Raw genomic sequence first — 14,034 nt, forward strand, 5'->3', positions numbered from 1 at the left:
GCTAAAAATTAAATACCAGATTTTAGGTTGAAATCGCTAAATTTGCATCTCGCTAAAATTTCCACTTCTACGGTATATGTAAATAAATTAGTGCACTGTTTACTGACTTTTTATTGGATTTAGCATTACAAGAGTTACAAGGATTTATTAACCAAGGATATCTTAACTACAATTAGGTATATACACAGTGGAATTAAAAAGTTATAATTGCTTGGTCAGCTCAGTGACAAAAGAATAATTTATTTTTTATTTTTTTATTAGATTGTAGTATTTTCATTATTTCATAAAATATGCAATAAACAATTTAAAGCTGCAGATGGATATTTGTGAAGCTCTAACACAGCCAGTTTAGAATCATATGATGTATTATTTGTTATAATTAATCCCTACACAATGAGTCTCTTAGAGATGCATGAGATGTATGTACAAGTAGAAATAATTTTACCTCAATTTTCATGACAGTGTCACCCCCACCCCCCACCCCCATAAAAAAACCCTAAATATCTCTGATGGTTTATCATGCAAAGTGTAAGCAAAGGAACATTTTCTAAACTCAAAATTCAATTTCGGAAATGTGTTGTGTGGGAAGGAGGGACAGGGTTTTATGATTCAAGTCTTTGAACAACCAAATTTTATCCAAAAATTTCTAGCTGCCTTACCCGGATTTGACTATATACTGCAAAAGGGGGACAACCAATCTATTGGTTTAGCCGCCCCCCTTTAATTTGCTCCCGACGCCTATGAAAGTAATGTTTTCACCCCACCCCACCCCACCCCCGATTCTATCTACACTGTACATGTATGTGCATGATATTAAAATTGGCAATTAAAAAAAAAAATACTACTTTCATAGACAATAAAACTTTTTTTCTATAATGCTAAAATTCGGTCCCATAACACTCTATAGATAGTTTTCAATAAGCCAGAATTTAGCTAGAGTTATTTCCCATTGGCTGACATACTGGAGGTCCAAATGCTCATATTCCTTCATTATTCAACCAATTTAAATTTTTATATTTGCTATTTTGAATTAGAAATCATTATTTTTCTGAAGGATATAAATTTTTGGATGCCTCCTTTATTTAAAAAAAAAAAAAATTATTAAAGATTTTCCATCAAATATTTCTGCTACAACCTCTTAAACTTGGTAAGACAAAGAGGGAAAATCAACGAGTCGACCTCCAATATGGCGACCGACAGGAGATAACTTTCGCTAAATTCAGGCCTATCCATGGAGTTTTAAATTTTGTTCCCTTAAAATTCGGACATTATTCAACTAATATACAAGAATGTCAGTCAAATTCGCTCTTTCCCTCTCGAAAATCAAATGCTTGATATCTCGTTCTATTTCGACAGACTTTCCACCCATACCACATGGCTATCTATTACATTATTTCATTAATTTTATTTATTATTAGGGCCCCGCAAGGATTTGCGGGTGCCCTATAGTAATCACTCTGTCTGTCCGTCCGTCTGTCTGTCTAGCTGTCCGTCTGTCACTCTTCCGTCCACAAATTTTCTGTTTTTTTCTAATAACTTTTTGTATGGTTGCCCAATCAAGTTCAAATTTGGTATGATAGTTCAGTAGGCAGAAATACATATTTTGATGCTAAGTTTGGTTCTCTATGTCTTCTGGTTTGGAGCTGGGGTGGTGGGGTAGATTCCTTTACTATGCATAAGAATGAATGGGCAACTTTTTTTATGGTTGCCCAATCAAATACAAATTTGGTATGGTAGTTCAGTAGGCAGAAATACATATTTTGATGCTAATTTTGGTTCTCTACGTCCCCTGGTTTGGAGCTGGGGTGGTGGGGTAGATTCCTTAACTTTGAATAAGAATGCATTGGCAAAGAGAGATAATTGCTGAAGATGTTCCCATTGTAAACTGAATGCTGCTATGAGTCCCTTGGGATTAATTAGCTTTCCTCCTGAAGAAAATCCAGAGCATTATCTTTATCTGTCACATTGAGATTAATTACCACCTCTGTCTGCAAATGAAGTTTGTTTTGAAGATAACAAGTCAATTTGGAATCCTATGAACACTCTGAAATGTGGATTTAAATATAAATTTTTATAATTTATTTTCGTTTAATAATTATGATTTCATTGAATTCAATTCTAAAAACAAGAAATACTAGTAGATTAAAGAAGATTTTCTGATTTACTTTTTTCACTTTATGTTAATTCAAGAAGAATATTATTAATTTTTAAGATAGTTCTATAAAAAACCGATTCTATCATTAATACTGAAAAAGTTCTTATTGTAACTTTTATTAGAAGAAAATGATGAGAGAGGTAAAGTTAATCCCTTGGGATTAATTATCTAGCCTGCTGCAGAAAATTTAGTAGGCCTTTCTTTATCTGTCACTTTAAGATTAATGAAAACCTTTGTCTGCAACTGCTGTTTGTTTGAAGTTAAGGTCAAGCCTTCAAGGTATTTGCATTCATTGAAAGCTGGCATTTTATATAACACAAGCTTCATAATTTTTTAAATATACATTCAATGTTAAGTTGTTCTTTACTGCCTAATGTAAATACATTGTACATGGATATTATTTTCAGGTTTTTGAATATTCAGGAATTATCTTGAAATTTTAAGAGTACAGTTGCTGTTGCTTATTCTTCGTACATTTTTTAATCATTCCGTAAGCTGCACCCTATTAATTCTACCCCATGACAGGGCCCTTGCTGACTGGTCAGTTTCCTAGTTTTAATTATTTTATAAATTTTAAGTTGCACAATCGCATTTTTATCATATTTTCTTTGTTGAACGATCACATATAGAGTCGTTGCCGATTGCCAAAAGTTTGGCATGTGTTCACTTCAAACCGTTATTTCAACACTTTCTATTTGATGAAGAACTTCAAATCGGATTGAACATTTATGATTTTACCTATTTACAATGCAAATGTGCTTTTTAGACCTTCAGGTACACGTAATAAGGTAAGAAATACCACTTAAACAAGCTTCATGTGTCACGTTAGGGCAGTCATGTTCAAGGAAAACTTAACTTTAACATAATTAATATATGGTGATTTTTTATGTGTAGAGGACTTTTATGGTGTTAAACATGTCTAGTAGCATTTAAAAAGTCAGAAAAGTTGAAGGAAAAACTGGAGGAAATATGACAAAATAGTGTTTTTAGCTCACCTGAGCCGAAGGCTCAAGTGAGCTTTTCTGATCACATTTAGTCCGTCGTCCGTCCGTCTGTCTAGCTGTCTGTCCGTCTGTAAACTTTTCACATTTTTGACTTCTTCTCAAGAACCACTGGGCCAATTTTGACCAAACTTGGTACAAAGCATCCTTGGGTGAAGGGGAATTTAAATTGTTAAAATGAAGGGACATATCCCCTCGCAAGGGGAGATAATCAAGAAAAGACTAAAATAGGGTGGGGTCATTAAAAAATCTTCTTCTCAAGAACCACTGGGCCAGAAAAGCTCAATCTTATGTGAAAGCATCCTAGGGAAGTGTAGATGTTAAATTGTTCAAATCATGACCCCCGGGGCTAAGGTGGGGCCTCAATGGGGAATCAAAGTTTTACATAGAAATATAAAGGAAAAATCTTTGAAAATCTTCTTCTCAAGAAGTACTGGGCCAGAAAAGCTGAAACTTATGTGAAAGCATCCTAGGATAGTGTAGATATTAAATTGTTCAAATCATGACCCCCGGGGAAAGGGCGGGGCCACAATGGGGAATCAAAGTTTTACATAGAAATATATAGGAAAAATCTTTGAAAAAAATCTCCTTCTCAAGAACCACTGGGCCAGAAAAGCTGAAACTTATGTGGAAGCATCCTGGGATAGTGTAGATTCTAAATTGTAAAAATCATGACCCCAGGGGGAAGGGTGGGGCCACAATGGGGAATCAAAGTTTTACATAGAAATATATTGGAAAAATCTTTGAAAATCTTCTTCTCAAGAACCACTGGGCCAGAAAAGTTGAAACTTATGTGGAAGCATTCTTGGGTAGTGTAGATTCTAAATTGTTCAAATCATGACCCCCGGGGAAAGAGCGGGGCCACAATGGGGAATCAAAGTTTTACATAGAAATATATAGGAAAAATCTTTGAAAATCTCCTTCTCAAGAACCACTGGGCCAGAAAAGCTGAAACTTATGTGGAAGCATCCTGGTATAGTGTAGATTCTAAATTAAATCATGACCCCAGGGAGAAGGGTGGGGCCACAATTGGTAATCAAAGTTTTACATAGAAATATATTGGAAAAATCTTTGAAAATTTTCTTCAAGAACCACCGGGCCAGAAAAGTTGAAAGTTATGTGGAAGCATTCTTGGGTAATGTAGATTTTGAATTGTTCAAATCATGACCCCCCAGGGGAAGGGTGGAGCCACAATGGGAGGATCAAAGTTTTACATAAAAATATATAGGAAAAATCTTTGAAAATCATCTTCTCAAGAACCACTGGGCCAGAAAAGTTGAAACTTATGTGGAAGCATTCTTGGGTAGTGTAGATTCTAAATTGTTCAAATCATGACCCCCGGGGAAAGAGCGGGGCCACAATGGGGAATCAAAGTTTTACATAGAAATATATAGGAAAAATCTTTGAAAATCTCCTTCTCAAGAACCACTGGGCCAGAAAAGCTGAAACTTATGTGGAAGCATCCTGGTATAGTGTAGATTCTAAATTAAATCATGACCCCAGGGAGAAGGGTGGGGCCACAATTGGTAATCAAAGTTTTACATAGAAATATATTGGAAAAATCTTTGAAAATCTTCTTCTCAAGAACCACCGGGCCAGAAAAGTTGAAAGTTATGTGGAAGCATTCTTGGGTAATGTAGATTTTGAATTGTTCAAATCATGACCCCCCAGGGGAAGGGTGGAGCCACAATGGGAGGATCAAAGTTTTACATAAAAATATTTAGGAAAAATCTTTGAAAATCATCTTCTCAAGAACCACTGGGCCAGAAGCTGAAACTTATTTGCACATGGAAGGATCCTGGGGTAGTTGATTTCAAAATGTCTTAATTATGATCAGTGGGGTAGGGTGGGGATACATAATGTATTACAAGGGGGAAATCTGGTAAAGAACAGAATGGTCAAAGCTTCTCAGGTGAGCGATGTGGCCCATGGGCCTCTTGTTTTAATTTAACCTTATCTTCCTCATGTAGTTGAATTGAACTATCTGCGTTGCCGATCGCGCATTGACAGGGGTGTAATATATTTGAATGTGTAACTTTAGATGTATTAACAAAAATTATAACCCGACATTGTTCTTTCGGCATAAAATTGTTCAAATCATTTGATTGTCACTACTGTAAAAATGCCATGTGCCCCAGTAATCTCCTGAGATTTGAGCTTTCTTGACTCCTCCACAAAAGAGCGGTAATAAGTTAGATAACTGCGAAGTTATTCCCGATATTACCTATTTACATGCAAAATGTACATAACTATAATAAGTAAGGAAAAGGGAAAAAAATTCTTGTTGATTTTATTTGATTTTTGTTATGAAATACACCCATAAAACAGCACCTGTCTTACTGTTTAACTTGATAACAACCTTTCAAACATTTATTTCAATTAAAATGATGAAATTCCTTAGTCTATAAGCATTTTACTAATAAATTGATATTACAAAAGTGTATTACAATGCAATATTTTTTGTCATTGTATTGCAATATACCAAAATATAGAAATTTTTGCCCAGTCCTAAAGAAAAGCTAATCTTTGGGAAATAATTATGAACACGTTATGGCTATTGATAAGAAGACAAAGCTTAAATTGGAAATAGCTAAGGATTTTGGAATTTATCGGAATACACTTGCAATTATATACAAGCAGCATTTACCAGTAGTAGAAACTTTTCAGTCTCGTGATGTTTCTCCAATACACAAAAGATCCCAATCATAGAATTACATATATAATTGTGTTGAATATTGTGTTTTCAAATGGTTCACAAATGCCAGATCCTCAAACATAGCCAATTCCGGCTGACTCATTCATTTCTGTTCACGAAAATACATAAATGATGACCAAATTAATTTCTTCAGGTTTGTTAATCTTTATTTTAGATCGAAATTGATCTTATAAAAATGGCGGCTTTACATAAGTTGATATCCCTTAGGAATACAGTAAAACTTGTTTAGTAAGAACACGGACATTGCTAATTCATGGATATAGCAAAGTCATCTTGGATCCCCAGCTATATGAATTTAATGGATTTTATGTAAGATTATAACAAATTACAGATATAGGAAAGTAATTTCACAGGTCCCACTGACCTCGCTAAAGCAAAGTTTTGCTGTATATTGAAATAATGTGCATTAATAGTCCTTTGAATTTCAGTATATCCAGAGTAGGCTGTAATTAAGAAATAAGATATCATTTTTAAACATCTATCGGGCTATAAATACGGGTTGGTCACGAGATTAAATTCCATAAATCCCGACGGGCTTTAAGATGAATTTAATCTCGTACCAACCCGTATTTATAGCCCGATAGATGTTTTAAAATGATACCTTATTACTTATATTTACATTTGTGACTTATTCATAATTTATATTTGCCTTATTGCGACTTTTAGCATGTGATATGCATTATTTTTCAAACTCAACGGCAAGTATGTAATCCACTGAACATGCGTCGACCCTTTATGATGTCACTGAGAAATTACCTCAAATGATTATCCATATGCACATCTATGACCTCTTGACCCCGTACCTTTATTTATACAGTTATAGATACACATTCCTTTCAGTAGTGTTATTCTCTGCTCCTGAGTATCAAATCAATGATCTATGTACATACATGTAGTTATGATGAAGATACAAATCTCTTTCAAAATTTTGAACTTGGACCTTGAGTAAGGGGTACTGCCATAAGGAAGGAGCTCTATTGATTCTAAGGTGAAAATGCATTAATTATTTGAAAATTTTCTCCTTTGCCCCTGGTTATTATGCTGAAGATCTTAAAATATAGTTACATGTATGATGAACAAGGGTGCTTCCTCCAGAATAATAAATTTCAAGGCCCTTGGGTCAAGGTTGTTGGGGGGGGGGTCTACTGATTATACACAGAAATAAAATAATGCATTGAAATCTGCTCTTTGGTATTAATCTAACATTTATGATGAGCAAGGGTGCCTTTTCAAAAAAAGTGAAATGTGTGGCCCCAGTGTCAGGGGTTCCTGTGGGGTGGGGCACTTTAGGTTATATAGTGGAAATACACATTTTCTTTGTTCCACTGCTCTGTATCTGGGTTTTAAGTACCAGTAGTCAAAGTAAGCATGTTGAATGTATAGTTATGATAAGCAATAGTGCTTCTTTCATAATTGTTAATTTCATAGCCTCTGGTCTTAACCATGAACTTTCTATTGTTGGAAAGTTGTTACTTGATACTTTGGTGACCTATAAGGCCCAAGGACATCCTGTTGAATTTAATGATTGAAATTTTTAGGTTTCTTTTGTAGGATGTAAAATGATAATTGAGCTCGGATTAATTTAAAATGGCTAGACCAATAGAGGATCCGGATGGTTTCACCAAAAACTACTGCACTGTTTTCAAAGCATTGCATCTTGTTGTTGCCCCAGAGGTTCGCAGAGAAATATTCCTGCATATCAATCCTTTGAGATTATGTGAAATGCTTCTCATAAAAGAATCATTATCTTGGATTCCTTTGTCAACCAAACAGAAAGAATTGCTCAAGAATGGAAACACAGAGGTTCTCAATTTGGCACAGCTATGTCAGATTCATCAATATTTAATGAATTCCATTCGACATGTGCATACCCACATAGTGTTTATTGAAGATATAATTGAAATTCAATGTATTTTGAAAGAATTGTACATATTCCAAGATGTAAAAGCAATTTCAGAAAAGTCATTTTTGAATCTCTGGAAAAGGTTAAAGTGCATTTGCATGAAACTGGATGGTAGATTTGCCAGAAAGTTGATTCCTTCATATAGGCAAATTAAAGCGATCCGGTTTGATTACCATTATGGAGAGGAAGAGGAAATTTTCAGAATGATAAATGAAAACTGGGATTGTGAGCCACAGAGTTTAAGATTGGAAGTGCAGTTTTTGAGGAAAAGTATGAATTTTAAAATTTTTAAGCTCTGATAATTCTCAAAGATTTTCAGGTGGCTAAAAGCTTTCCCTGCATGAACCTCTGTTAAAAAGGTGGAAAGATTCAAAGTTAGAACAGTACAGGAGATATATAATTGAAAATTTTGTACAATTCATGTTATAATTTGCAAAAGTAGTGGCCGAAAAAATTATTTTTAATTTCTAAAACCAAAATTTCAAAATCTAAATAATGAAGATAATTAAGTAATTATATTGAAGATGAGTGATCAGGTTAAATTTTTTGAGTGGGTTCATTCCCAAGTAATTATAGCCCAGTAATGATTTGAACCTTGGATTGGTCAAGCAACTAAGAATTCACACTCATCTGTTAAAACATTTTTAAAGAAAATTCCACTCACTTTTATGTTACATTCATAGAGGTGAGCTTCAAAATCTTTGATTTCTTAATATGTCTGAGAATTTAAAAAATTTCTATACATTGCTGTAAAATGTCAACAATTGAAATCTATTATTTTTCAGTTGTGCGTGAAGATACAAAGAAGAGGAAATGGCATTTACCTGGAATTTTTGCAGGTTTTCGGAAAAGATTGCAAAGAAGGGTTATTTCAAGGACCAGAGATGACCAGGATACGTTTTGGTCACTGAATGAGGGAAGTGTACCTAAATTTAGTGAATTCAAAGATAATGCTAAAAGCAATGTATGTTCAAGAGATGTTGAGTCACTTGATTTAGATATTGATGATTTATTCTCTTTGAAAATTGCCCCTTCACTTTCCATTACCTCCTTAGCCTCCTTAGAAAATTTTGTAGAAAGTGCCTTTGAAAATGTAGATACTGATAGTTTACATAATCATTTGGAATGCGAGATTTCAGAAAGCTTTTGTAAACACAACGGCGGATATGTTCATGCTAGAAACATAAATGATAACACAGTTGAAGACAAGATATTACTGAAGTCAGAGAAGTCACAAAAAACCATGGAAAAGAGAACACAAACTGAGGAATGGAAACCAATACAAAAAATGACTAGTTCTGGAGAAAAAGATGAAGAAGATGTGACTTTCGCAAAGGAAACGCAGCTAATATCAAGGAAATTGAAGCAGATGTCAAATTTTCAAAGTGTTGAAAGTAAGATAGAGTCCCATTGGCCAGGACCACCTGAGAAAGATTTAGCAGAACCAAACAAAGAAGAAAGAAGGGAGTTTTTCATGTCACAGAATTTGAGTTCACTAGAAATTTCACAACAGTTCATCAGTAACTTTGTGAGCAGATTTACCCCTGATTCACAACTTAGTGATATACATCTTGAAAGTGGAAACACATATGTGTCAAACTTAATATCCAGAAATGTTTGTGCAGATCACTTCTATGATGTGCAGCTGAAGACAGATCAGGCATATGTACAAAAAGTTCACAATGAATGTGTTTCTGCCAAAAGCCATGCAGAGGATATGAATTTATTAAGGAATCTTCAAAAGACTTCAAATAGTGCACTGAAAATGACTAAACCTCTGCATTCTGAATGTGCAGTCAATGATGCTACATTCGAGGTTTGCAGACAATGGAATATTTGTATATATCTGGTATCAGCAATTCAGCAATGCACATTATGCTGTTTTATGCTTCTGTCAATTCAGTATGTTATCCGATTTACATGCTTCATAAAGTTTGCTAGCAATTGTCAGAATGCAAAAATAAGTGGTGTTGAAGTTACTACTACATCTTGTTTAAAACAAAATGCAACTGATCAGAAATCAGAGATGTGCAGCAACCAAGAAGAAATTGAAAGAAAACCCATTTCATCCAATGATATAGTTCAACAACAAATGCAAAAGCAGCAACTTAGAAAAAAAATTGGAAAGTGTTTATATTCACTTCAATGTACCAGAGAAGAAACTTCAAAAAGAAAGTTTCAAATAGTAATTAGGAGAGCATCTTTACAGTCATTAATGGACAAGTTCTTCAATAACTTCAATGAAATTGCAAAGAAAGAAAGCAAAGAGGTTTCTCAAATCATAAACCATTATTTTAACTTGTTGTCCTATGATAGACCAGGGTCAGCAACACAGTTACCAGTTGGAAGCACACCACCTAGACTGGAAAGATTTTTCCAAGAAATTTTGGAAAATGAAGCAGCCACAGCAGCAGACACAATGCATGTGGAATGGATGCGATTGCGAACTTTCTCGTCCTATCCCAGCAACACTGGGGTATCCACCTTACAGTTGGCTAGGGATGGATTTTATTACACCGGACACACAACAGAGACAAGATGCTTTTGCTGCAGAAATGTGTATCGGGAATGGGATGAAACAAGCAACATCAATGAGATTCATCGAAGGATATCTCCAAATTGTGACATTGCCTTCGGAAGGCCCACAAGAAATATTACAATACATGATAACCAGGGTGGAATTAACCTTGCAAGTTCCAATGAAGATAGTCTGGCTCGAGAACAATATCAAACAAGAAGACAAGATGTTGCATCAGAGCGAAATACAGAACAGACATCAAATTCAGAGACAGAACAGGCTGAGGCAGCTCAAATAAGCAAAGGTCTGGTAAATCACACTGTTATGTTACACACACATTGAATTAGGGTAGAACAAATCTTTACTTCTACTGTAACAGTTCTTCTGAAAAAAAAACATGAAGAATAGAAACACTGAGTTTATTCACCTTTATTTTAATTTGATATGTCATAAGAGAATTAAAACATTCTTTAATCTCTATTTTATATTTGATTAGGGGATGAGCAACAGTCAGCACAGTCCCCAAAGCTGAGTAAATCCAAAATTAAACGAGATAAAAGAAAGAAAAAGAAAGAACTGGCAAGTTCCAGCCAGTCGCCACCAGCAGGCCTTGCTGTCTCAGAAGTACCCCAAACTACACAAGCAACAGCCAGCATCTCAGCAACAGGCAGCCAAGCAACAGACACAGAGGTTGCCAGCAATGCAACTACTAATGCAACAGGCGGTGCATCAGCAGCAGCTAGAAGCATCCCAGAAACAACAAAAGAACCTCTAGCAGTTGGTGGTTTTCAAATTGAAGATGTTCAACACCACTCTGCTTCAATACCATCTGAAATATCTCAACAGGAACTAAATACTTTTCCCATATCTGCTAATGTTCCTCCTTCATTAAGTCAATCACAGACTAGTGGATTAAGTCAGTCACAGACAAGTACACAACCTCAAAGAGGTGCTGGAGCTAATCCCCCTGGGCCCCCTCATGGTGGTGCTAATCCTCCTGGACCCCCACAGAGTGGTGCCAACCCTCCAGCTCCTACGTCTGCTGAGAGATTGGCTCAGCTTGACCCCCTCGGCATTAACTTTGACAAGCCTAAGTACCCAGCCTATGCAGTGTATTCCACCAGACTGAGCTCCTTTGATGGATGGCCTTCACACATGGCTCAAACACCAAGGGAAATGGCACGAGCAGGTTACTTTTATGCTGGTAAGATCAGTTTGCCTGAAGCAGCAGTTTTCTCAATTGTAACAGGATGATCATTGTTAGTGGGCATACTTCGCAATTATTGGATTAATTTCCAAGATAAAGGCAAAGATGCAGTAGATCATTTTAAAGGATTTTCCTTGGATATAATTTTGTCCAGACTACATCTATTATCCTTAGACAAAAAGGTAGTGTTGATGGATTGCAATTTAGTCAGACATTGTGTGACTTTTGCATGTCAGTATTCCCCTGGTTAAGATAATAAGTATGTATGCAGGCTTTGTGTCATTTAGGATATTTAAGATATGTCTTGAAGTGTCACTGAATCCTGTATGTGAAATGATATAAATCATTATATTTAATATAATAGATTTATGATAACAGGATCAGACATAACCATGAGTTTAATTAACATTACATTAACTATGGTTTAAAGCCAGTCCAAGCATTTTTAAAATAGAAATTTTCATATATATTTAAAAGTTTTTATTCAGTGATATGTGTTCTATATCTGCAGTCCTGTACAAGAGGAAAGAAAACAGATAATGATTGATATAAAAATCATGGGAAATTCTTATTAATAGTAATTATATAAATCTAATTTTAAAAATTGTCCAGTATGATAACAGGATTACTAAAGACCTTCGTTTTCAGGTTACTTTTTAAAATTAGTTTATTGTAACTGTTATGATTTATTTTTTAAAATTAATTTTCCAGGATATGGGGACTATGCGCGGTGCTTTTTCTGTGGTGGAGGCCTGAGGAACTGGGACAGGACAGATGAACCGTGGATGGAGCATGCCAGGTGGTTCCCGCGGTGTGCCTTCCTACGGAACAACAAGGGAGATAAATATGTAGCCAGAGTACAGAGAAGACACCAGGAACAGGTTAATATTATAGAAAATAGTTGACGTCCAACAGTGGAGAAATTTTGTCAGTTCAACAACGTAAATTTATAAACAGAATTGAGTAACTATGCATGCTATTGAATTTTGATCATTCTTTTAACATGGTACCTTTTTGTGTTTTTCAGTTAAAGAGCACTTGTCTCTCAAATCACTGCACTTTGAGATAAAGATAATGCTTAGTAGTTGTGTATATATTACTTTGGTGGAGGTACCCAAATTTAGTTTGTACATGTTGTTATAGAATACTGAAAAAAGTTGTGATTTTTTAGGTAAACTCAGGTGACCTATAACTATCAGTTTTTGTCCGTCATGCATCTTGCAGTGTACATTATTATTTGAAAATTTTCAGCTTCTTCTCTGCCACCACTCAACCAATATTGGCATAAAGCATCTATGGGTGAAAGGGAACAATAATATGAAATTTCATGGTTTCTGCCCCATGGGGTGAGGGTTTGGGCTAAAACCACTAAAATTAGTGCAATCCTTAAAAATCTTCTTTACTCCTGGACATCAAGCAGTTTTACTCTTGATATGAATGTAATGAGGATTGATTGATTGATTGTATATTGTTTAATGTCCCTCTCGAGAATTTATCATTCATATGGAGACGTCATCCTATGCCGATGAAGGGCTTCAAATTTAGGCCTATACTCGGCAGTCAGGGCCATTGAGCTGTGAGGGTTCTTTATCCTGCCAGTGCCTACCGTGACATGGGACCTACCTTTTTTAGGTCATATCTGAAAGACCCGTGACTTTCACTTCTGGTACCGAGCACTTGGCAAAGGAACAGTCACTACCTATGTTTACATCTTAGGTTTGAATCGTAGGTTAGAATCAAACTTGGACATTCCGATCACGAAGTGAACGCTCTACCAATAAGCTACAGTACTGTGAATGGTTGTCCTCTTCTAGAATTGTAAATTTCATGGCTTCAGGGTCTGGGTTCTGTTGCCACGGTTGGTGCTTTATAGATTATATAGTGATATATAGAGTGTAAAGTAACCAAAGTAAGCAACCTTAGTGTATAGTTATGATAAGCAATGGTGCCTCTATCAGAATTGTGAATTTCATAGCCTTTGGTTAAAAACATGAAGCAATTCAAGTGTTGGAAAGTTGTTACATGATACTCAGGTAACCTATATTAGCAAACTTAACCATGTTGACATATACATTTTAGTAAAAATCTTTATACATATATGTAGGGATCATATGAAGAGTTATTATATATATTCTGCAATCTGTTTTGCTTGTTAACAAAGATCTCTATCTGCTTCATGCATGAAACTGATATTTTTACTGTGTGTATAGGAAGCAGGCTTGGAACCTTCCTCTCAATTGCCACCACCAATTGGTAACGTACAGAATTTTATGCTTTACATGTTCAGACATAATACAATTATCATAATTAATCCTCTACACAAATAGGAGTATTTTATAGAACAATTTTGAGATAATTAATCAAAGTGCAAAATAATGTAATTTTGCCTTCAGATATTGTTTTTTAATGGAAAGTAACAGAGACAGAGAAAGATTTGTATCACAGGAATTATATAAAATAATTAGGAATTGGTTTGAAGATTCAGTACAAATGGTACTGTTTTCGGTGTCTTCTAGCTATTCCCACTTTTTAAA

The 14,034-nt window shown here is 35.2% G+C and overlaps 1 protein-coding gene and 1 long non-coding RNA gene across 7 annotated transcripts in view; one reads left to right on the plus strand and one right to left on the minus strand.

Moving 5' to 3' along the window:
• LOC134231693 (uncharacterized) overlaps positions 1–14,034 on the plus strand; it is an 89,310-nt gene that overhangs the window by 37,367 nt on the left and 37,909 nt on the right. For 5 of the 6 annotated variants that reach the window (XM_062713673.1, XM_062713672.1, XM_062713671.1 and 2 more), the window contains 5 exons: positions 7,424–8,045; positions 8,561–10,597; positions 10,790–11,497; positions 12,212–12,381; positions 13,711–13,753. In XM_062713673.1, the coding sequence (XP_062569657.1) occupies positions 7,460–8,045; positions 8,561–10,597; positions 10,790–11,497; positions 12,212–12,381; positions 13,711–13,753 (3,544 nt within the window). In that variant the 5' untranslated portion in view covers positions 7,424–7,459. Of the gene's footprint in view, positions 1–7,423; positions 8,046–8,560; positions 10,598–10,789; positions 11,498–12,211; positions 12,382–12,527; positions 13,754–14,034 lie in introns of those variants that run through there. The other variant, XM_062713674.1, reaches the window with a different exon arrangement.
• The window catches only part of LOC134231696 (uncharacterized), a 42,352-nt gene that overhangs the window by 15,723 nt on the left and 12,595 nt on the right, over positions 1–14,034 (minus strand). The window lies entirely within an intron of this gene.

The sequence above is a fragment of the Saccostrea cucullata genome, unplaced genomic scaffold, assembly GCF_032062105.1.
Source record: "Saccostrea cucullata isolate Sc308-1 unplaced genomic scaffold, CSIRO_AGI_Scuc_v1 ctg198, whole genome shotgun sequence".
In the NCBI taxonomy this organism is placed as follows: domain Eukaryota; kingdom Metazoa; phylum Mollusca; class Bivalvia; order Ostreida; family Ostreidae; genus Saccostrea; species Saccostrea cuccullata.